The following is a 22,278-nucleotide window of genomic DNA, read 5'->3' on the forward strand; positions in this document are numbered from 1 at the left end:
TAGATCCATGAGAGACTTTTGTTGGTGTCTCAAAAAGAGATTTTGTTTAACTCCCGACTCCTCTTTGGGTAGCGCATGAACGCCGCTGTTCCTCTTTGGCCCGTTCTTCCTTAAAATTATTAGTATATCGATAATGACATATACTGTATGTACCCATTCTGGACATATAAGGAAGTTTCTTTCTGGGCATTCGGCATGGCTAACTACATTGTGCTTCGTCATATCATTATGTGTTGGTAGATAATATCTTCTAGGGCGAGGCAGATATCACAGTACTCGCGGTCGCGCGACAAGAAGTTTCAAAAAAGATAAGAATAGCGGTTTATTTTATCGAATTCGCACTTAGCTTTTTTTCACAGCCTTCCATTAGGCAGAGGTAACAAGACTCCTAGTAATATCAGGAAAGTCGTGCGGCTCTAGTGTTTCGAAATTGACGATACCTCTATCTACATCTATTATCGTGGGAAGTATAGTTGGAGGTGGGGTCATAGTATGTAGAGCTAGCCACGCGGCTCTTTTGCATTTCTGTTTAAAGAACAAACGACATATTCATGTCGTGCATCATATTAATGCGCGAACAATGTATTATAAGCGTGATGCTGCATGCTGCATCTTGATTTGATTTCCTCCTTTTTTCCGAATCCTGGTGTTACCCCTCCCGATTGTTCCCCTCACTGACCGGCGGGCGATGGTAAGGACAGCACTTAGCGATTAGTTATATGGTATGATCAGACGTTTTCCTCTATGAAACAGATATAGACTTTTTTCTCATGCACGCATGTGCTCATAGCACAGTTTCATGCGATAAAACCGGGGAATATTTACTTTCTGGAAAGAAGTTAATTGAAGCCCAAAATAGTTGCACTTTACCCCTTGTTTCAGATTGTGTGGGGGAGGCTGAGTGTCAAGTGTCGGCAACCTCCAAATAGCATCTCTCAGTTGATTTTTTGGCACCTAACCCTAACTTAAGCATCAACGAGGCGCAATGGGTTTCTTGTTGTGCTTTTCATAGCATCTGGTGCGTGCTGCTGTTGCATGACGTCGTAGATTTCACACACTAATTGGTAACAATCATTTTACCATTACTTCTGTGATTGAGCCCCACTCTCACTCAAGCCCTTGTCTGAGAACTTTGGTCATTCTGTGAACTACGGGGATGTGATCGATCGGCATTCGGCAGATAACTTCTACAGTATGCTGCTGTGTCGGCCCCGGCCACTTGCCTTGTCAGATTTTAAGCCGCTGTAATTTCCTTTTCCTCTCCCTCTAGCCTAACAACTCTCCCCCGTATGTAGGCAGAAGTCAAGTAAGAAAAGGGCTGAAATTGCATTGCCATGATGCAGAATGGCCGAAATTGGTACTAGTTTTCGTACCCCCCAAAACGCCCGACATGTAAAATACTCCACACCAGAGTATGTCTCGGCCCGGTACGTACTTACAGGGTCAAGGATCCAAAGTGAGACTTTTTTGGCGAAGTCCATGCATGGTCGCTCATGTTACTCTAAAGGTTGTTCCTAATTTCTCCACACATGATCGATCTCAAACTCGCGCAATAGGTTCTGAATCTGGAATGATGATTTCCAGCCCTCCCCGATTCCCGAATATATCCAGAGACAAAAAGGGCTGTTCAGGGCGACGCGCGCGTCCAAAATCGGCCTTGAGTGAGAGCTAGACGAACGTTGTGGCATAACGGCGAACCGGAGCAGGCCACGGTGTAAGCACATCGGGTCACTTGATCTAATAGTCCAGGGGGCGGAGGAAGAGGGGGGGGGGGGGGGAGGACTTGACTTCCGCTCTGGGTGCGGTGGGCCGTAGCTGTCTGCTGCGGCGTTGGTGTTGCCTGGTACAGGATCTGCATCGAGTGATACTTCGTGAAGATTTGTTTTTTTTTGCCACCATGCGATTTTTCACAAATTCGATTTGCTAGGATGATCAGGTGTGAGATATGGTGGGGAGGCAGATCGATGTCTTGTCTGAGTCAGAAGTCGGGGAGTGGTTGGGATCGACTTAGGCGGGTCCAAAATTGAGACCCGTGTAGGCTAGCACTTAATGGAGGTGGGTAGAAATTCTCCAGGAGTATATGTGAAGTATTCTACGCCTTTATAGGCGCCCATGCACTTAGATTAAAAAATCATTTTGCTGGTACATGTAGTCTCAAGACCGCAAAAGAATGCACAGAGATTCTAGAGCCCAGACTCCATGAGCGCAGCGGAGAGGATAAGTTATGTGCCTTAATGCTACTATATGAATGAGTCTATGCCTCAACATTGAGAGTAGTTGTTGGATACTAATACAGCGAAAGCTTGCTATAACGGTACCTTCTATAAGGGTAATCTCTCTATAACGGTAGCACTTCACGGTCCTTTTTGCCCGGATTTCAGCACAATCACCTCTTATATAAGGGTAATCTCTCTATAACGGTACCAAATTCCGGTCCCGAGCGTACCGTTATAGCAAGCTTTCGCTGTATATGTAGCTGCGTCCAATAGTGGCGCACTAGAAAAGTTGCTACTCTGACAGAAGCTACGGCCAAGCGCTTGCGAGGCGCAGAGACAATGATTGCCGCACGTGCCACCTTGATCTGCTTTTCTGCACCTAAATTTGCACAAGAATCCCATTGAACTCTCCTGCGCCTTGCTATCGAGAACTCCTGTTCAACGTTTTTGTGTCTAGGTATCTATGTGTTTTAGATGGTTTCATGGCCCCACTATCCGCCACAACCGCAAGCGCGGTCGATCAAGGGGTGGTGTGTATAATAATCCAAACCGCGCCGGTGACGAAGATACTTAGACCGGCGTGCTTTGGGACCGGAAAGCACACCGAATAGGTCATTTACTACCTAGAGATCACAAAGTCACCACTCGGGTGATGTTGTGAGATATTTACAAACTTGTAATTAAATTCCATGGGGTCCGAAATAAGCACGGATGGGTCAAGTGCTCCATATAGATCTAGAGAAATTGAAAACCCAGCAATATTTACTTTGTGATGATCAATTGAGTTTCTCAACCTAGCATACGAGGGTTGTAATAATCCTAGGACCGCATAAAAACCTCGGGAAGCGGCAAGATAATATTCTTATGAGAGGTTTAGCTAGTTAAAGTAGTTAGTTTATGTTGTCTTCCCACATATAGGAAATGTAGCCATGCAGTAACTAAATGCGATGTCGGAGATGTCAATAATCAAGATAACTAATTGACAATTCGAAGCCCAACTCGAAAGGAATCCCTGATCTCAATATACAAAGTCACAAGTAGTCAACCGATCCGGCTCTCAGCAGTTTGAATAAAGTTCCAGATCTCACCTGCAGCAACAATGGCCCGTCAATTTTCTCGCCGTGAGCAATTCTTTATACTTAGATATTGATCTCGGGAAACGTGCTCGGTGTTACAATACACGTACACATGCATCGATCCGTGTAGACATGCCACGATACACCCATGTGGCTCTACGGCCAGCGGTGTTTGGTAGGATTTTCAGTATACCTCGACACCTTTACCGTTGCCGGTGGTACATATCGCCCCCTGGCCAGCTAGACGCCCCACCACATCTAGATAGTGAGGTCTTATCATGGGTAATACCACTAGGACCAAAATCCTCGCAATCCATCTCTTCTCGCTATGTTACAGACGTCCTAGAGTATACGCCGGGTCATCCGTCGTGCCCTGTGGCCTTCAGCGGCGAGATGGAAACATGCCTGTATTAAAAATAATACAGTACTAGCTACGTAGAATGTGGATCCAAATTCGAGGCTTTCAGCCCTTGGCTCCACGTCCCACCTAGCGAACTGAAAAGATTTCTTCGACATGTGACCTATTCTGCCTCAAGACCGGCGGTGTGTTCTATTCTCGCGAATATGAAAAGCTTGTATTAGAAGGTTGAACAAGAAGAGTAGGTGAGTGATATTCCATGAGTCTTGGCAGATGATCATTGGCATCAGCTGAGATACAGTCAGCGATCTCAGCGCCGGTCAAAACAAACTTCATTGGTAGCGATACCAACATCTCTTTTGAGGGTGAAAACGATTAAGAACCGGTTGCATGATCTTATCGAGCCCCAAAAGAGATAATGTCGTTTATTAATGATATTACGAGATACGTCGTACGCGGACGCCGATCTTGAGACCGACGACCAAGACTTTCATTCCAAGATTCCGGAACTAGATAGCTGTGTAGCTGTAGATTTGAAAGCATCTAGATTTATGTCAAGGATCCCATGCCCAGCTGGCTTTCTGTGAGTAATTTGGGTTGTACTTGATGCAGTGAATAAGCGGGTGAAGAGCTCCGAGGCCCCGGTAATGTAGCTCATGACCACAGCCAGCTCGAGCTTTCACGATCTTGTTGAGAGCGAGCCTTATCATTCATGCGGTGAGTCCGGGCCGGCTTGAACCTTCCTAAGGCTCGAGATAAACCATGAACCTTGAGCTGAATTCAAGGAGCTATGAGGAATATGAGGGCTATGAGAACGTCGTCTCAGCCGACAAAGACCTTTTAGTTTTACCCCCTGGAATTCTCATTCCAACTAGCATTGATTTCATCTGTCTAGCTAATTTCCCATGAAAATGCATATACCATGCCATTTTACTACACTAGGCAGAAGGATATCTTGCTTTTTGGTCATTGACCACTGGATCGAGTCATTTCACGAGCTCTTATCAAAGTTCAAGCTTTATGAGCCTCGGCCCTTCAGCGCCTGAGCAAGTTCGAGCTTATGAGCTAGCTCATGGGACACATCGCATGAGAGACGATCCAGGTCCGTCTTATCGGTATGGTAGTACCATGGGCCTGGTAGCTACATGTTAGTAATTCCTGAATCTGATGTCTTATCGTAGCCCATGAATTGGCATTTGTCGTCGAAATCTTTTTGCTCCATATGCGGATATGTAGATGTAGATTAATGTATCTAATTCAATCATGAATTATCACTAAGCTTGTTGTTATTTATTGATGATTGATAATCCATTCGTGTATGAACCCCCTTGTTAGATAGCAGGCGGTTTGATATGATATCTGATAAAGTAAGTATAACGTTAATGATAATACGTGTTTGATAGGTTACATACCAAACAAATGAAGAATTAGATGTCGGGTAGAGAAAGTGATCGTGGAGGTCGAAAAACCAAGAAGCCTCGAAAGAAAAGAGTAACAAACCCATTGTGTGTGAGTCTCTAGACAGTGCGGGTCCTGAGCACGAGCTATAGACAGCAGAATCATTAGTTCTTCAACACAGGTACTGTACTCATCCAAAGTGTCACGTTTGATCCATTACTCGCTCGTTGCAACCAAGTCCCCACACAAAATTCCGACCTTTTAATTAACGCGCAAGTATAGACATCAAGGGAGTAACCCCTACATGGACTGAGAGCCTTTCCCCGCCGGCCCGTTCTAAGGGCTATTCATGTCTCACTCTTCTCAAATGAAGAGAGGCAATGTTTCGAGAGGTGGTAGCTCGTTGCCCATGCTGCTTGTTGTCAAGCAGGATTCACTATCACCCTGTAAGAACGCAACTGTACCTGCTGCAAATTTCAGTACGCGAGACCGTGAAGAGTAACGTTCACCCCGTCCACGAGCCATTCCTCATGGTGACCAGGAACAGCTTTTGTCAGCTAACTCTAGCTCTAGCTTGGGATGGACATTCACCACTGGGCGGAGTATTATCCACCTATTAAACCTGGTAGGAGAACACTCACAAAAAGTTGCCCAAATCCGACAGCGATAAGCATCGCATCGAGATCTCGGCATCAGTTGAATGCGTTGGTCTGCTGCTGACAGCCGAGTGCAATGGCAGCGGCGGGCGGTGCACGGAAGATGATGCCTCACTTACTCGAGGCGGATTTCTAGAGCGGTTTCTCCTTGGGGATTCGAGAGCCAGAGGCAGCAAGACTGAGGCTGGTGAGAAGTTTGAAGACTGCAAGAGTAAGAACCTCGCTAACTTTAACACTCACCATCCTCAGCATTGCCCCTAGATAAATACCAAAGTTGGGGGAGGTGGATGGTACGGTGTGGGATGTGGGATGTGGTGGAAAGCGGTTCGTGCCAAGGATAAGACTGTTTTTTAGGGGGCTTGAGTTGTAGTCGGACGTAATAAGAGAAACGTTCTGGATGGACACAGCTAGCTGTTAGTATCGTGAAACTCGAATCGAAGTAGTGGTATAAACGGTATAATCTAGGCTGTCTATTAACTTCTGGTAGTCTGTAATTTGTTAATTGTGAGGCCACGGTCTTGTGCTCATATGATGATGATGGAGAAGTAGGAAGAAGGGGTCATGCATGAGATGGCGGGGAGATTAGACCGCGGGGTAAATCCTTTTTTATTTATTTTTTATTTTTTCACATTTCTTTTTTTGAGATCTGGCTTTATTCCGTCGATCGTCTATCTCATCTGCTTTAACGTATATCAGAGCCGCGTCAGTTTGTTTCAATGGAAATGGAAATGACAGTACTATATAGCTCTTGTATCAAAGCTACTCTAGAAATACGTAAATCCAGCCTTCAGCACAGCTATACATGTGCAATAGAGCCACTAGCTAGGGCCACTAAGCAGCAGTAACAAGACTACATGTATATTGCCTCCCCACATACACGCCATCAACGACCAGCCGGTAGGCTCTCAAAAGTTTGGAGACCGCCTTGTACAAGTTGAGAATAGTACCTGGATTCAGCCAGATCCTATTGAGATGTAGTGAAACCCGGGGGGCGGGGGGGCGAGGCCATCTGCAACGACATCAAGATATAAAGTAGTCTAATTAAGCGCACAAAGATTAAGACGACTTCTTCTTCCATGACTAGGAGTGGCGTTATGGGGGTGTTGAGTTTTTGTTATGTATTGGGAAAGAGTCCATCACCGCAAACTAGCTCCACGCATCCCCGTGAGGACTAGAATGCTCGGATGATGGAATATTTGCGCTTCCCGCACAAATATACGGGTCTAGTTGATATCTCGATTCTATTCGAAACCGTGTTTAGTCTTTTCACTGGACTGGACTGTGGACGTGATATATGTGGGAATATTTTAAAGCTTAAACATTAGCGAGTGATATTTCATGATTCACACACAATCTACAACGTCCCGAATGGTTAGGTTACCACCTAAACCGTACACCACATGAACTATGCAGATATTATTCAAGATAACTTTCATCCCCACCAGTAAGTAACAGCCCATCAAATACACCACATCCGGCACCGACTTTACCCCCCCATAGGCTGTTTGGACATCGCCGCTGCGGGAATGCTTTGATACTACAGTGCAATCTCGTTATAAGGATATTTTCTATAAGGATATTCGGCCTATAAGGATATATGTATGATTCAACTTTGGTCCCGACAGGGATTGTGTGGGTGAGCTGGGCACTTCTTATAAGGATAAATCGCCTATAAGGATATTTTTGGATGCAAAATTGTCACATTTCCATATCCTTATAGCGAGATTGTACTGTATAGCCGGAGGATGAATACATAAATCTAACTTGCCACTACTGTTTAAAAGAGTGATTGCCACTAATACTTAAGATTTTGGTTTTTAGATTACATATATACAGCTACCCACATCGCACATTTTAGACGGCACAAGCTTCTTCATGAACTATCACTCGCCACAGTACATGCGGGATTGATTGATAATTCATACAGTACATCCGGGAAAAACAAGCGAAAAATGGATCGAAACCCAACTAAATTGAAGCCAGATATTCTCATCAAACAAGTAGGCTAATCACTATAATTGGCCTGCATAAATGGTGTTACAAAAAACGAGAAAAAGACAGTACCCTCCGGGGGAGCAAACAAGAAAAAAAATAGAAATTGTTTTTAAAAAAGCTTAAAAGTCATTACCGCCCCCAAATCCACCATACCCGCCACCAAATCCACCACCAAATCCACCACCAAAAGGCGGCCCGCCTCGGCCAGGACCTCTCGGGCCCCTCAATCCACCCATAGGCGCATCACCCGGCCCAACCGGATCATATCTCGCTCCCGGCGGAAACCTCGGGTCCGGGACTCCCTCGCCACCCTGCCCACCAAACATGGGGTGATCCCCCGTCGGGTGCATCCCGCCCATTGGTCCCATTCCACCACCGAATCCACCCCCGCGCCCTTCACCGAAGAACGGGCCTCTTAGCGGCGGGTTTGACCCTAGGCCAGGCGGGTTCAGGTCGTCGGCACCAATAGAGAGCGGATGGCGTCCACCGGTATTTCCGTAGCCCCCGCGGGGCGGCTGCAGGATCTCGTAATCGTCGTCGAAGCCCGGCGGCCTCTCGCCACCGGCTGGAATGGGCGGGTTAGCCGGACGCGGGGGGTACCGCAATGGGTCAGCCCTGTAGGGCGACTCGTCAAAGCCCTCTCTTGGCTGGTCGCGCGGTTGCTGCTGCTGCTGCCGGCGTGCTTCAGCGGCGTTTTCCTCTTCTTCCTGGTGCTTCCCGACGAGGTTCAGGACGATGTGGATTTTCACGAGGGCGGCGAGGTCAGAGATCTTTGATGCGCTGACGAAGGCGTTCTCGAGCGGCTGCGTGGGCTGCAGTGTGTACGGGAAGAAGTCATCTTTGAGGTAGTCTTTGGTGATGATGTCGAAGGTGGCTGTCTTGTCGTTGTCGTCGCCGAGGCCAAGGCCCATAATGATAGTCTTGGTGCCAAGACGGTTGACTTTGATCAGGTAGTTGAGTGGCGACTGGGCGTGGGCGTAGCGGAAGCCGTAGTTTCCGGGGCTGGCATTCCAGGTCTCGGGGAGTGGCTGTGGGTTTGAACCTTCGATTGCAGGTTCTGGGTATGGATGTTAGCGGAAGTGAGTGAGTGGGAGAGGAGGACAAACCAAGATGGTCATCTTCACTGAGACCAACGAGACGGAAGCCTACGGAGAGCATGCAGGCATGTACAAAGACTGCGATAGCATCATGGGGGGTTCTGAGCTGTGGGGCGTTCGGCGGGAGTGAGGCATCGATGTTACGAAGCACTATGGGAGGGCTGAACGGACGAGCTGCCATAGTGTGATAGTTTTTCTAGTCGTAGTTGCAGTAGTGATATATTTTGTTTATTGATTGTAGTTGTTTCGTAGGCAAGATGTGGTGGCAAAGAGGTGCTGGTGGGAAATGACGATATGCTGTCTAGGCAGGAAGCTTATATAAAGCTACCAAAGGGTTGTGTGGGGTGAGTTTGTGGGGTTTGCTCGTGATGCGTCAGTGCCAAGACGTACCCGTGCAGGGGCCACAAAGCGACCCAGGCATCTACATACTAATTAACAAGACCCGAGTCTACTATTGGTGTGGGGCGAATAAAGTAGAGCAGGCAGCGTACAAGTAGGTACGTTATGCACAATGGACGCAGACCATGGATCCAGCTATACAGACTACCCTATGATTGGCTGCAGAGAACGTTGTCCACCTTATGTGAAACGCAGGCTGGGTCGTCTTCTGGAACGGACCAGGCGCGCATCCAGGGCTGCATATATATTATCCCCGAGGATTCTTCAGTATTGTAAGGTGCTTTTGACGGAAGTGCTATTACAACGTGTACCTACATGCGTAAGTTCTGAGTCTATTTAAGCGATGACTCGACTGTGCTGAGGCTGAGCATGAGAGCTATGTCCATGGATTTATAATTTAGCCTTGAGACACCCGGCCCCCAAACTTTGTGGAAGCCTCGAGATGTCCATAACTCGATAGGAAGCTCTAAGACAGCTCCTGAAGCTTTAATGCCCACCTTGAATAATAGCGTTTTTACCCGAGTATATACGTATGAGCTGTGAGGCTGCATAAGCTTTTTGGGCGATTACTCTAGGTCGAGGACTTATTGACATTGTAGGCAATATAGGCTACGACGTGTATTCTCAACCTTACTCAGAATATGGGAGCCACATGTAGTATTAGGAATCACTCTGCTGAAGCTCAAAAGTACACGTATATTGTTTATCCCAACAGGAGAAAAAAAGCCCATAGCGAAGTAGAGGCCATGTCTACGTCCTAGCTATCGTCAATAGCGCGAGAGAACCAGACCTAGGAGTCACTTTAAATTCCCCTATCCACTTTTCCGAGAAAAAAACACCAGACCCAAAGCACAGTCTAGACCTCGTTTATATTTCTACAAGCCAAACTAGACCCGAAATTCGAAAAACCATAGCTCCTCGGCCAGCCAGCTCGCTGCTCAGGTATGCAGGAAATCCGCCACCATCAACAGCTCCAGCGCGAGCTCCGGTGGGATCTCCATATCCGGCACATCCTTCGCATCCCGATACTTCTCGTTGTAGTAAAAGTACTCGCAGACCTTCTCGAGAATCACGGCACTATATGAACCTCATCAGCACCCCATCCATCCGCTCATCTCACTCCTTCCCGGAGAGGATAGAACATACCTCATGTTCTGGAAAACAATCTTATTCTCTCTGGCCTCCGCAAAGTTACCTATCCGCCCAGTAGCGCGTTAGCCAGCTACTTCTTCACCAGAGGATGGGGGGTGTCAGGCATACTTCGCTTATCCAGCATACTCTTAATCGCCGGGGACGACATCGCCGCCGACTTCCTAACCACGAAGCGGAACCCGTCGTTGGAGATGAGGACAACGGAGTTTGTATCTTCGTCTGCCATTTCACTTTTTTTCGGTCGTGGTTATGGTTGTTGATATTATCGTATCGTATCGGTGGATAAGCTTATTAAAGGGTTGTGAACGTGCGTGTTGTTGGTTACACGCGAGGTGCTAAAGGTAAAGGTTAAAGTAAAGTGGGTGGTTATCGATAGCTGCTAAGCCCTTGTCTGCGCTAATCGGCATTCGCCCTGCAGCACGATGAGAGGGGGCGCGCGCCAGGCCTGGGAAAAAAACGTGTTTGAGGGGGGACCCTGGTTGATTTGGGGACGTTTATTTCGAAACTGGGTCAATCGGTCGTTTAGGAACCAATAGTGCGGGTGATGCAATATGGATGTAGTTCATGATATTTATTTATTTCTTGGTGGGTTCTCACACCTACATCCAATATCAAAAAACCACTGCCACCACCACCAACCATCACCACCATCACCACCAACTAACTGCCAATCATGGCTGTGCAATGACTTAGGAGAGCCTCAATAAAAAGGAAACATACACGACCACAAAAAAAAGGAAAGAAAAAAACTCAAGTTAGAAGCGGTGGTCTACGTACTGCTACTATTTCAGAATTGATCCCAAAATCACGACTTGTGACCCCAGCTCCTCCCCCCAAAATCAAACGCCCAAGAAAATGAGAAAAGAAAAAGGGAATAATAAGGACTGGGCCAAAAAAAATAGATACAGGGAAAAAGATCATCTCATTTGATCAAAGGAAAGATAAAAGGAAATAGAGGGGTTAAATGATGGGGGTTGGTATATAAGGGAGATGCACAAGTTAACTTCACGATAATTCCCAATGCCTCACTGCTACATACTGCTCATAAATACTGCAATATAGTCAATCAGAAAAAAGGTTAGCTCATCCCGCAGCGCCCCACTCCGGCCGCAGCCTTTGAAAAAGGAAAAGAAAAAGAAAAATAAATAGGAGAAAAGACCACAATAAATAGCGTTGTCATAAGTTATGACAAGAAAAAGGTACATAAAAGAAATCCCAATGAAAGATATTATTCCCCAAATTATAAACTCCAGAGTAAAAACAAGTGACCCCCAGGAAGAAATTAGATGAAAATCGGTTTCAAACTCTCTTTTCCTCGTCTTCAAGGCCATCGAAAAATGTCGTAAACAGTAGGGAGAAGGGAAAGAAAAAAGCCGGTTTCACTGAATGATCAACTTGCGCTCATTCCCAACTTTCGTCATGTTCACACGTCTCAGCATTGCTGTATCACTTGGATATATAATGACCGGTGCAGGGAGCCGCGGCCCTTCTTGACCCATGCGGTACGCCACTTGTGCTGCTTCTTGAATTGCCGGCAGTTCGTCGTGACAGGTTTTGTAGTCAAATGGAGAGACTACGATCTTTTGGCGTAGTGTGATATCCCTGCAGCTAGACATATGGGCCTACGATGATTGTAAGGTTAGTGGATTTATAGTGTAGAGAAATTGGACTAATAATCTACCTTAACTGTTAGGAAATAATCAATTTTGTATAATGTTGCCGACGTAGTGAAACCGCTAACTTCATACAAAGGAAATGCCGGCTTCCCTGGTGGGAGGTACCCATCACTATCCCTCAACTCCTTTGCTGGAAATTTGATGTTAATCCTGGTTTCGTACCCAGTTTCCGGTAGTTTTTGCCCCACAACCTCCTTCTTGCTGGTGAGCTGTTTAATTTTTGTCGATGGCTCATCGCCCTGCGGATTATATGTGATGTGTTCCTCAATCGCTACCACAATTTTTGATATCGATACCTTCCTTGCCTTGACAATCCAATCCGGGTTTGGCGTCAGTCGTACCGAAACCTCCACAGGATCATTCGGGCCAAAAGACCATCGCTCCAGGACCATACACAACGTTACAAGGTGATCTGATACACGTTCTTGTGTTTCTGGCCTATTATACATCCCAAACGAAGATAAAGTGTCGTATCTTGTTATGGGCACCGGAAATTTATGTTTTGTCAACTCCGTATGGCCCTGCCTCACGCTGACCTCCAACTCATAATATGTCTCCGCAACTCGTGAAGGCAAAGTTAAGCTTGCCGGCGGCACATTTAATATATCTTCCGACCCACTTCCCGACACTGGTATCATCAACATAAACGGTAAATCCATCGCCATTACCATTTCGTAAGGCATTCCGGCTGGGCATTGGTATAGTCTTTGTTCTTTTGCAACTAGTTTCCGTAATTCTTTCCGCGGAGCAGCTAGGCGGCCGCTGATAACTCCATCCGCGTGGGGATGTATTGTTTCCTTTCGATAGAGACCAATGGAGACGAATGATATGGCGACTGGTGCTGTGTATCCCGAGCCAGGGCGGATCTCAACTTTGCCTTCTATGCGAGGCTGGAAATAGAGCAGCAGAAACTCTGGTCAGCTCCCCTACGACTATAATCTCAACTTGCGTTCGCCCGGGAAGACCTGAGAGAACAAAAGGGCTATCTGGGGAGGGATCAGAGAACAGAAGAGGGGATGTGAGGAGAGGAGAGGGTGTTTTTACCATAGTGGCTGAGATCCCGGGGTATCCTACGAGAAAGTTACTGTTTGGCGGTCCACTTATACGGACGAATGCCGGAATCTTCTCTAATATCTCCATGATGGGTGATAGTAGCTGATGGAACCACCCCACTCCCGGCTATCGCAAAAAAGTAACCAGGGCACCTTTCGCCAGTTGTAAACTAGGGGCCCAACGAGCCCTCCTGATTGGGGGGTAGTAGTAGCGACAGTACTGGTGGTATTAACGGCAATGATAGTATTGGTTATTGTGGTAGTTGTTATGATAGCAAAGTGTAGTTCTGGTGATAGTTGTAGCGAAGGAGACTGTGTGGTGTCTTGATTTGTGGAAGCGGAATGTTGCAGGTTATTACTATTTGTTGCCTTCCCCCCCTTAGGCCTTTTCTTTTTCCGGGAGAGAATCCAGGGCTTCGTTTTTGACGCAAAGTGTCACCGGGGTTTGGGCGTGAGTGGGTGTGAGTGTGGGGGAGGGGGCAGCGACCGCAGCTGAGGATAAGTAACTCGAAATGGGTTTGGGTTGTATGTATGCGATGAGCGATGCTAAGTGTGCCAGGGCTGAGAGCGTCGAGAACCGCAGTAGCAGAACCTCGTTTGATACACTTGAACCACGTTTTTCTTTTCTCGGCTGCGTCTGCGGGGAGTGGCTCGCTGACCTTTGTTGGGCGGAAGAAAGGGGTCCTATTGGTGAGACTCAAGGTGGTGGTGTTGTAATGGTGGTGGTGATGGAAGAAGTTGTCTGAAGCGGCTCTTTCTGTAGTTTCTCGGGCGTGGCGAGGCACTTTGCGGCGGAGTTTATGTACGGTATTTTAGGATCCCCAAACTAGCAACGATGAACAGGTGTAATGCATGGTGGGAGATGTGTGCCTGAGGCTAGGAAAGAGAACCACCGACGACAGGTGTCAACAGCAGAAACAGCAGAAACAGCAAAAAGTAACAAAAATAAAATGGCATAAATCACATGTAGGGTATATCTCTACCCTGCAGTCGCACATATATGTATACCCTCCACGGCCATTGATGAGGTGGTAAAGATGGTAAAGAAAAATGAACGGCTAGAGATTGAAGGGAAATGATGAAGCACACAGTTCCTCGGATGCAGTCTTTACCCCGAGGTGTTATGTCAAAACTCTGCTTCTGGTAATGGTTAAAAGCTGTTATATTACGGGTTCAACGAAAAAGGCCATAAGAGCATGAATATTTACTGCTACTCGAGCTCTACAGTTCATAATACTATAGATATAAAATATATGGGCAAATACTTAGTACTATATGTCGTACCGGAGGGTCACAAATAATCGGTCATGGGTGAATACATGTACCCATCATGATCATAAGGTACACGTATATAAGGTGTAGTTTGCAATTTACTATATGCATGTAGTACTTGACTTGTATCTGCTAGGCTTTATGGGCATGTATCTCGCTGCCAGCCTAAAATGCAAGTACACGCATAACGGTGCTTTAGATATCTGCCTACCTAGAGTACGTGATATCGATATAGGTGAAACAATGTTGTGCATGTTTCTTTATGCAGTATCGCGCTAAATTTTGGGTGTAGCTTGTCTGCTGATATGAAAACGAGATACCGATCCAGGGTACCGAGGCAGTTACGCTTGTACCGTAGAGTGAGCGTACTCTATCTCTGTACCACATGGAGGCATGTGTACATGGAGACAAAGCTCATAATTGCAGAAATTTGAAACGTTCTAGATCTGACAGGAGCGGAAGAAGGTTGATGGGGTTTCTAGAAGCAATTGGTGGGGGAATTGACCAAGTACATACTGGTTTGCCCCGCCAAGCTACCTTAAAGCTCGCTCCAATTTTTGATTACGTAAACCCTTGTCTGAACATTAGCAGTCGCAAGTTGCAACCGCGTTTTTACCTCTTCGGTGCTTCGGTGGCATCCTCACCCACTTCATTCAACCGTGTAATAATCCGTTCTCACATCTACTCGCGCTCTGTGCATCGTATCACCCCTTGGCTCCAGATTGCCCAACCTTCCCGTGAGCTAGACCAGAACCTCAGTTCCTCGACGACGTTCACCTACCCCGAATCCCTTTTAGGTGCCGCAACTTACGAATATCGCCGTCATCAGCAGCTATCACAACAATCTTGTCAGTAATACCTAATAAATCCCCCACGGACTTCCTCCCCTGTGGGCAGCAATCGCAAACAGAACACTTAGACGGCATTGGCAGCACGACTTCTACTTTCGCATGGCGTCTGCCGCCGCTCCCTGTCGCACTTGCTCTGTGTCTAGCTCGCCCTCATTTCACCCTTCGCCTGCGCCCTCTTCCCCAACTCCATCAACGTCATCGGAATCGCGAAAAAGAAAACGCGACGAAGTTGTCGCGAAACCAAGGCCATTTTTAATAACCCCCCCACATTCAGAAGACGGTGCTCCGGTAGGGGCTAGGTCTAGGCGCATGTTTACATTTCCGATGTTCACGAGTCTCTGGCAATCTTTGAAAAGCTTTGCCGGGGTTGGATCCACACCTCCAGATTCATCGCCTGGCGGGGATGAAGTTGCTGGATCACCAAAACGTGTCCGTGTTGAGGCTACTGAGGACCCCTTAAAAAGCGATGGTAGGTGTTGTTTGTCACATATTATAAACTTAGATGTTAGCTCACTGTATCCCCAGACTCAGCGCCGAACGATGACCCAAACAAAGAACCAATTGCTTCGACAGCACAACCCATACAGCCCATACAACCCATACAACCCATACAATCGCAAAGTTCAAACAAAGAGTCTCCACCTCCCCAGACACACAATAATCGCCCTAGTTTGAAGATCAAGGCTCCGGTCACTACAGACAAACAGACGCCACCAGCTCAACTTCCCTCCCCTCTCGCTTCATCATCTGGAGATGAGCTAGCAACCGTCTTTAAGAAGACAGCCAGACCTGTACAATCCTTACCATCGAAAATGGCCGACCCCTTAGCCCCACCCTTTTTTACCAGACCTCTGCGCAAGAGGAGTAATCCGGAAGCGGTATTACAGAGAATCCTTGCGCGCAGAGCAGCATTCGGCCCAGCATATCCTCCAAGTAAAGAGGCTCGAGGAGGGTATCCATCGACTCAAATCCCTCGCCACCGTGCCCAAAAGATCATCATACCAGGATTAAACGGGGAATTTAGGAGGGAGGGCCATCCATATTATCCTTTGCTGAGAAGACTTCCCCCGGGAGCACCACCTGGCGTTCTCAAAAATTTTAAGACCCATCTGAAATACCCGGATAGTAAATCACCACTACCACGGTCAGATGAAAGACACAGGTATACTAGGCGCGTGGAGAAGTATATGAGGAAAACGGTAATTTGCTAATATAATTAAGCGGAGCTGGAATGATTTTACTAACAAGTCGCATAGTACATGGTAAATAGGCATTTGGACCAGTTGAGCCAAATTGAACTAGCTACATTACTTGAGCAGCTTAATAAGGAACAGTTTTCGGGTTTTCAAACCCTAGAACAAGTTGAGCAGAGGCGCAGGGAGCGTAATATCGAGATAACAAAATTGAGAAATGCAGCAAGACAGGTAATTGCTGGAACCCCAACCGATGCAAGCATAGTGAACCTGCTAATATTCTATCAAGGAAATAATACCCCCCCTTGACCCGGAGTCGCTCGCAAGGTTCAATACAATAGTAGGGGACTTGCGTAATCCTGCGGTTCCCGCCGACAGGCTATATAACACTATGGATGGATTTTTAGCGAATAAGGCTGCTCTCGTTAGGATCCTTTGGCAAGATGGTGCAATCAGTTCGAATTGGCTTAATGATGAGGGCATGAACTTCTATGTCGCGATGATCGCAAAACGGGGCAATGTCGAAGGCGAGCCTAAGAAGATATTGTCATTCAACAATGCTTTCTGGGTAAATCTAGTGAGGGGTGCAAGTGTGGCTAGATGGGCAACGAGGCAAAAGGTCGGGGGGCGGCTGATGTTGAATCTGGACTACATGATTTTCCCCTGCAATCATGGGGGCACACATTGGACTATGTGTGTAGTCAACTTCAAGAAGAAGAGGATTGAGAACTATGATTCAATGTACAGCAGGGCAACAGCGGATCATGTATTCAAGGTATGTTTATCACTATTGGCTTTTTTAAAAGTGCAGGCTACTAACTTGTATTCAGATCACGCGACAATACCTTATTGCCGAAACCAAGTCAGATCTCGATGGATGGACAAACTACAACCATTGGAATACAGTGCAACAGGGGAACGCGGCAGATTGTGGAATGTTTTCGTTGAAAGCGGCAGAGGTGGCTACAAGGGGTGCGATATGCAACGTCACCCAGGAGGACATGCCAGTGTTGAGGCAAAGGATGATTGTGGAGATGGCAACAAGAACTCTTTTCCCCCCACAATACGCACCATAATCAGTGTAGTTGGCCGAATGGCCCGCGGGGGGGGGGGGGGGGCATAGGATAGGTTGGAGGACAATCAATAATGGTTGAAAAAGGAAAGCGGATTCTACCGGGTTTTATTTCTTGCTGTTTTTCTTCTTCTTTCTTTCTCTTTTTTCCGGGCGGGGTTTGTTTTTGACTGGTTATTCCCCTTTACTTCCAGTGGAGTTTACTTCTCTTTCTTTCGGTTTCATTTTTTAAAGAGATAACGGCACAGACTTTATCCATCTTTTTACTCTTACAAGCCTATTTATGCGGTGTTTTTCATGGGTTTTCTCCCTCCCTTCTCTCTCTCTACTTTAAAGTTGGCGTTCAAATCTCATACCCTCTTTTTGTCATGTTGGAGGTGTAGTTTTAGCATAGATATCTTGTGAGCGTTGGTGGGGGTAAAAAAAAAATTGAGGCGGTAGTTTAGTTATCGTTTTTCTTTTTCTTCTTTCCCTCCTTTCCTTTTTTTCTGTTGGGAGTCTGTTTTTTTGCGTGGGCTGTAATATACTTATATTTCAAATATTTGGTATTTGATAGGTGGTACTTATTGTGGGTATTTCATACTAGAATGAATATGATACGATCAACCTTTTTATGGGTCATTATTGAGTTTTACTCGGCTGTTTTGTCCTTTTTTTTTTTTTTGCTATAAATTAAAGAGGACTGTAGCTTTGAAAGTGGTAATAATAATCACAACCTATCACTCGTGGTGGAAGTTGGACCCTTGAACCGCCAAGACATGCATGTCAGTAGCCTGCCCTGTACCTGAATGCGCAATCATTGACATTCGCGCACCCTCCTCACACCGTCCCACACTAACCCCGCCGCTCGCTTTGTACAGAGGTATAGAGTTATGTAGTCAGAACCCCAGGAGCCACAGAGTGTTACTTTCCCATGTCCATTGGCATTCCGAGCCGGCCCGAGACCCATCTCACCGGAGTAAGCTGCGTGCCTGGCAAGTCAACTACTAGTACCCTCCCACTCTCCACGGCCATCACATCTCCAACCACACCACACCAACCCCCCCACCCCCCCCAATCGCCGCCTCGGAGCATCCTCCACAAGCAACTAGCTAGCCAACCACCGACTCACACCGGAGGCCCTTTTAGCTGTACCCGATGCAGCCGCAAGCACCCATTGCAGCCGTATTAGTAGCAGCTGATGCCGCACCCAGATTATAAAGAGGTGAGAAAGGCCCGACGGGGCAAGTAAGTACATGTAGGTATAGTTCTTTTGGGCAGGTCTGTGGAGGGTGGGCACTTCAAGCTTGGAGAGGGAGGTGAGGGTGTGTGTGTAGTGTGTGTGGCGAGACTACCGAGCCATCCCTAAACCTCATTACCCCCGGCCCGCTGTCGTCTCCCGCCATTGGATCAGCCGAAAAGATCTCAGCAGTGTAGTATCATATCGTAACCTAGATAGAGCCTAGTGACAGCCCACTACTCCCTCGCACGGCCGGTACGTCCAGATTGTAGCACCTGGGCACTCATCACCAAAGCAGTACAAACACAAACCGTACTAATTACAAGCTCTGTTTTTCAAAGAGACGGGTTATAATCCCTTCATTATCAATGTGTCGGTGAGCTGCGCAGCGAATCTAGAGAGAGGGTCGTGGTTTAATTTGAGTGAAAGATCAATTAACGTTGGTTGCAATCTATCTACTATACTATAAAAGAATATGGTCTGAAAAAGTTTCGCTAAACTGGCCTAATCCTACATCCGGCCCTGACCATAGGGGAGACTAATTGGCCAAATAATGAGCGGGGAGCTAAGATAGTTCAATCTGCGATTGTAGGCCGGCCAGAGAGAGCTCTGATCGATATCACACATCACATACCCCACTAAGGCCCTCAGGCCCCTTAAAAAAAAAGGGCAATAAATACACAAAAAGTAATGTCTGGGGTGTGCGGAATGTAACGGGCTATAGGTCCTAATTCGCGGAAGGATCTGAGATCAACTCCCGGTAGATCGGACTCTACTCCCCGTTACATGCCGTACACCCCAGAGCACCACTCCCACCCCCGGAGTTGAACCCATGACCTGCTGATGGTCATGGGGACAACCCACTCGGTGTAGCAAGACGAGGCGTCTACCACTAGACTACCTCGCCCACACAACTGTCAAAGGCCGGGAAGTAATACTTAAGGGAGTGAACGCAAAGTGAGCTAGCTAGGGGGACACCTACATAACCCTGTAATCACAATCTACCACGATCCCACTACTGGCCACCCTCTTGATTGATTGATAAAAAGATAAAGAGATCTGGATCTGCGAGCTCTCTTGGCACCAACTTTAACTTGGTGGACAATATTTGTCCCACGTCTGCGAAACCCCTTCATCCCGCTCCGGTCCCATCACAACACCCCGACCACGACAGACCACACCATGATCTCAGCATCCCAAACCACAGATACTTAATAGCGATAGTACAAAAGACCTACTACCTACACCGCTCTGTTTCACCAATTGATTGTTTCACGGCCTCACTTGGACTTGGATCACGAACCATCACTCGCCGCACTATTCTGTCCATCTAGCCAAGAAAGTTTATTCCCTCTGCATGCTATCGATCTCTAGATTACTATTACGGCAATTCACCCACCTCTCCACCCCACCACCACCACCAGAAAGGAAAAAAGGAAAAAAGGAAAAAAAAGAAACATAAAGAACCCTCATTTCACAGTGGGCATAGCACCATTATCTCACATAGCTCAAAAAAGAAAAAAGAATAAAGAATAAAGAACAGAAATCAAAGAAGGACCCCTCTAAACAAAAGCCGCCATAACGGCCACGAGCCCGGCAACTGCAAGCGCACCCGCACCAACGCTCCTTGCACTAGCCACACCCTCCGCATCACCCGCAGCACTAGTACTGTTATCAGTGCTGTTTCCAGCACCAGAGGTAGTCTCGCCACTCGGGGTGTTGCTCTGGTCGTCTGCCAACGGCGTGATGGTGAGGTTCGCGACCTCCGCGCCGCCCGACGTATACACCTTATGCGGCGTGGTGAACTCCGTCAAGTCCACAATCTTGCCCTTATTGGCATTCTGCACGCCATTCTTGAGCAGATCGGTATCGGGGCACGCGGGCAGGTCCATGCTGGTGTTAAACTTCGCGGCATGGTCCTGGAGGATGAACTTATCCGAGCAAGTCGGCGGCTCCGCCGACGCCGAGAGCGACGAGCGCGACGTGATGAGCGTGATGTCGATGCCGTTGTACTGCTTCTGCAGGTTGTCAAAGTCCTCGAGCAGGCTCGCATCCCCGTTGCTCGAGATCTCGACGAGCCCGTAGTCCGACGGCTCCTGCGTGTACTCGTAGACGAGGCCGCCGGACCACGAGTCGATCATGCGGTCGCCGTAGAGCGCCGCGATCTCATTGAACGGGCGGGGGCGCACGGTGTTGCAGCCGAACTCGCTGAAGAAGAGGGGGACGGAGGTGTTGGAGAAGGTGGTGACGAGGCCCTGGTAGCCCGAGGTCTCCCAGGTGGAGTCGCCGCACCACTGGTAGCTGTTGAGCCCGTAGAAATCGGCGCGCGAGTCGGCGTCGTCCCCGCAGGTGAGGTAGGCCCACATGGGGCGGCGGGTGTCGTCGTCGGCCGCCGAGTAGCCGACGGGGATGGTGCGGCTGGCGTGCGCGGCGATGTATTGCTTGAGGTCGCGCTGGATGGCGCGGATGTACTGCGGCACGGTCTGTGCGGATTTGACGCTGTTGACGACTTCGTTGCCGGCGAAGAAGCCGAGCAGGTTGGGGTAGTCCTTGAAGGCCTCGACGACGGAGAAGATGCGCGTGAGGTAGCCGCTGTGGTAGCTGCTGGCCGGGTCGTCGCGGTTGAGGGATTCGCCACCGAGCGGCGAGTTGACGTCGAGCGCGAGGTAGATGCCGACGGCGTTGAAGATGGAGACGCATTCGTCGTGGTTGAGGGCGGGGTTGATGTTGTAGACGCGGATGGTGTTGACTCCGAGCTTTTGCATCACGGCGGCATCTGATGGGGTGGCATATCAGTACTTTATATATATTACCCAGAATATATACTGGTATCACTGGTATCACCAGTAGCACAGAGACGGGAGAAGGAGTAGGAGGAGGTGAGACAAACCGCGAAGACAGGCATCCGCATCACTGAGCGGGTCGACACCGGAGTTGGGGTCATAACCACTGGCTATTTCCCACACATATAAATCAGTCTATATCCCAACGATAGATAGATAATAGCAGATAGCTACATAGGGAAAAATAAAAATAAAAAGAACATACCACCAGCAGGCTGGTAGGCCAATCCCACCATGACGAAGCGGTCTTCAGTGACGGAATTGACAAAGTCGCTGCCGTCGACGACCAGCGGGGATGCAGCAGATGCCAGATGAGCGGCTAGCACCGTGGCAAGAGCCGACTATCATTTAATTTTGTTAGAGATAGGATGTTTTTATTTTATTTATTTGTTATCGATTGATTGATTTGATTTGGTTGATGGTAGATAGAAAGGTAGATTAGATGGGGGATTCACTCACAAGTGCAATGGACTTCATGGTTGCGTGATGAGGAATTCAACAACTGTAGTGTGTGCGGGTATGCAAACGAATGACAGTGAGCAGTGAACGAGAGTCTGTCTTGCCTGAATGGAATGAAGCGAGAGTGGGTGTCTACTATTAAGATGATGATGGAGAGGAAGGAAAGAAAAGAGAGAAAGGAGAAGGAAGGGAAGAGAACAGGAGGAATGGAACAGAAGGAAGGGCGGTAGTGGTAGCGTGAACCACAAAGTCAAACAGGGAAATTAAATGAGCAGGACCTCTTTAATCAACCTC

At 47.7% G+C, this 22,278-nt stretch overlaps 6 protein-coding genes across 6 annotated transcripts; 2 read left to right on the forward strand and 4 right to left on the reverse strand.

The window, feature by feature from the left end:
- Positions 1–5,415: 5,415 nt before the first annotated feature.
- H6S33_004685 (uncharacterized protein) lies at positions 5,416–6,045 on the forward strand (the record flags this gene model as incomplete). Its single annotated transcript, XM_044836031.1, has 4 exons — positions 5,416–5,546; positions 5,622–5,673; positions 5,720–5,891; positions 5,954–6,045. 4 exons carry the CDS (start codon positions 5,416–5,418, stop codon positions 6,043–6,045), a joined length of 447 nt encoding a protein of 148 aa, XP_044690658.1.
- Positions 6,046–7,818: 1,773 nt separating this feature from the next.
- On the reverse strand, positions 7,819–8,977 carry H6S33_004686 (uncharacterized protein; the record flags this gene model as incomplete). Its single annotated transcript, XM_044836033.1, has 2 exons — positions 7,819–8,756; positions 8,806–8,977. 2 exons carry the CDS (start codon positions 8,975–8,977, stop codon positions 7,819–7,821), a joined length of 1,110 nt encoding a protein of 369 aa, XP_044690659.1.
- A 1,156-nt stretch (positions 8,978–10,133) lies between these two features.
- Positions 10,134–10,573, reverse strand: H6S33_004687 (uncharacterized protein; the record flags this gene model as incomplete). The annotated part of the gene is made up of 3 exons (XM_044836034.1): positions 10,134–10,272; positions 10,342–10,390; positions 10,456–10,573. 3 exons carry the CDS (start codon positions 10,571–10,573, stop codon positions 10,134–10,136), a joined length of 306 nt encoding a protein of 101 aa, XP_044690660.1.
- A 1,153-nt stretch (positions 10,574–11,726) lies between these two features.
- H6S33_004688 (uncharacterized protein) lies at positions 11,727–12,706 on the reverse strand (the record flags this gene model as incomplete). Its single annotated transcript, XM_044836035.1, has 2 exons — positions 11,727–11,969; positions 12,029–12,706. The coding sequence occupies 2 exons, from the start codon at positions 12,704–12,706 to the stop codon at positions 11,727–11,729; spliced, it is 921 nt and encodes a 306-aa protein (XP_044690661.1).
- A 2,591-nt stretch (positions 12,707–15,297) lies between these two features.
- Positions 15,298–17,467, forward strand: H6S33_004689 (uncharacterized protein; the record flags this gene model as incomplete). The annotated part of the gene is made up of 5 exons (XM_044836036.1): positions 15,298–15,667; positions 15,724–16,397; positions 16,455–16,622; positions 16,681–17,166; positions 17,222–17,467. The coding sequence occupies 5 exons, from the start codon at positions 15,298–15,300 to the stop codon at positions 17,465–17,467; spliced, it is 1,944 nt and encodes a 647-aa protein (XP_044690662.1).
- A 2,777-nt stretch (positions 17,468–20,244) lies between these two features.
- H6S33_004690 (uncharacterized protein) lies at positions 20,245–22,002 on the reverse strand (the record flags this gene model as incomplete). Its single annotated transcript, XM_044836037.1, has 4 exons — positions 20,245–21,458; positions 21,573–21,635; positions 21,731–21,866; positions 21,985–22,002. The coding sequence occupies 4 exons, from the start codon at positions 22,000–22,002 to the stop codon at positions 20,245–20,247; spliced, it is 1,431 nt and encodes a 476-aa protein (XP_044690663.1).
- Positions 22,003–22,278: the final 276 nt, after the last annotated feature.

This window comes from Morchella sextelata (assembly GCF_020137385.1).
Source record: "Morchella sextelata strain SCLS chromosome Unknown scls_18, whole genome shotgun sequence".
Classification (NCBI taxonomy): domain Eukaryota; kingdom Fungi; phylum Ascomycota; class Pezizomycetes; order Pezizales; family Morchellaceae; genus Morchella; species Morchella sextelata.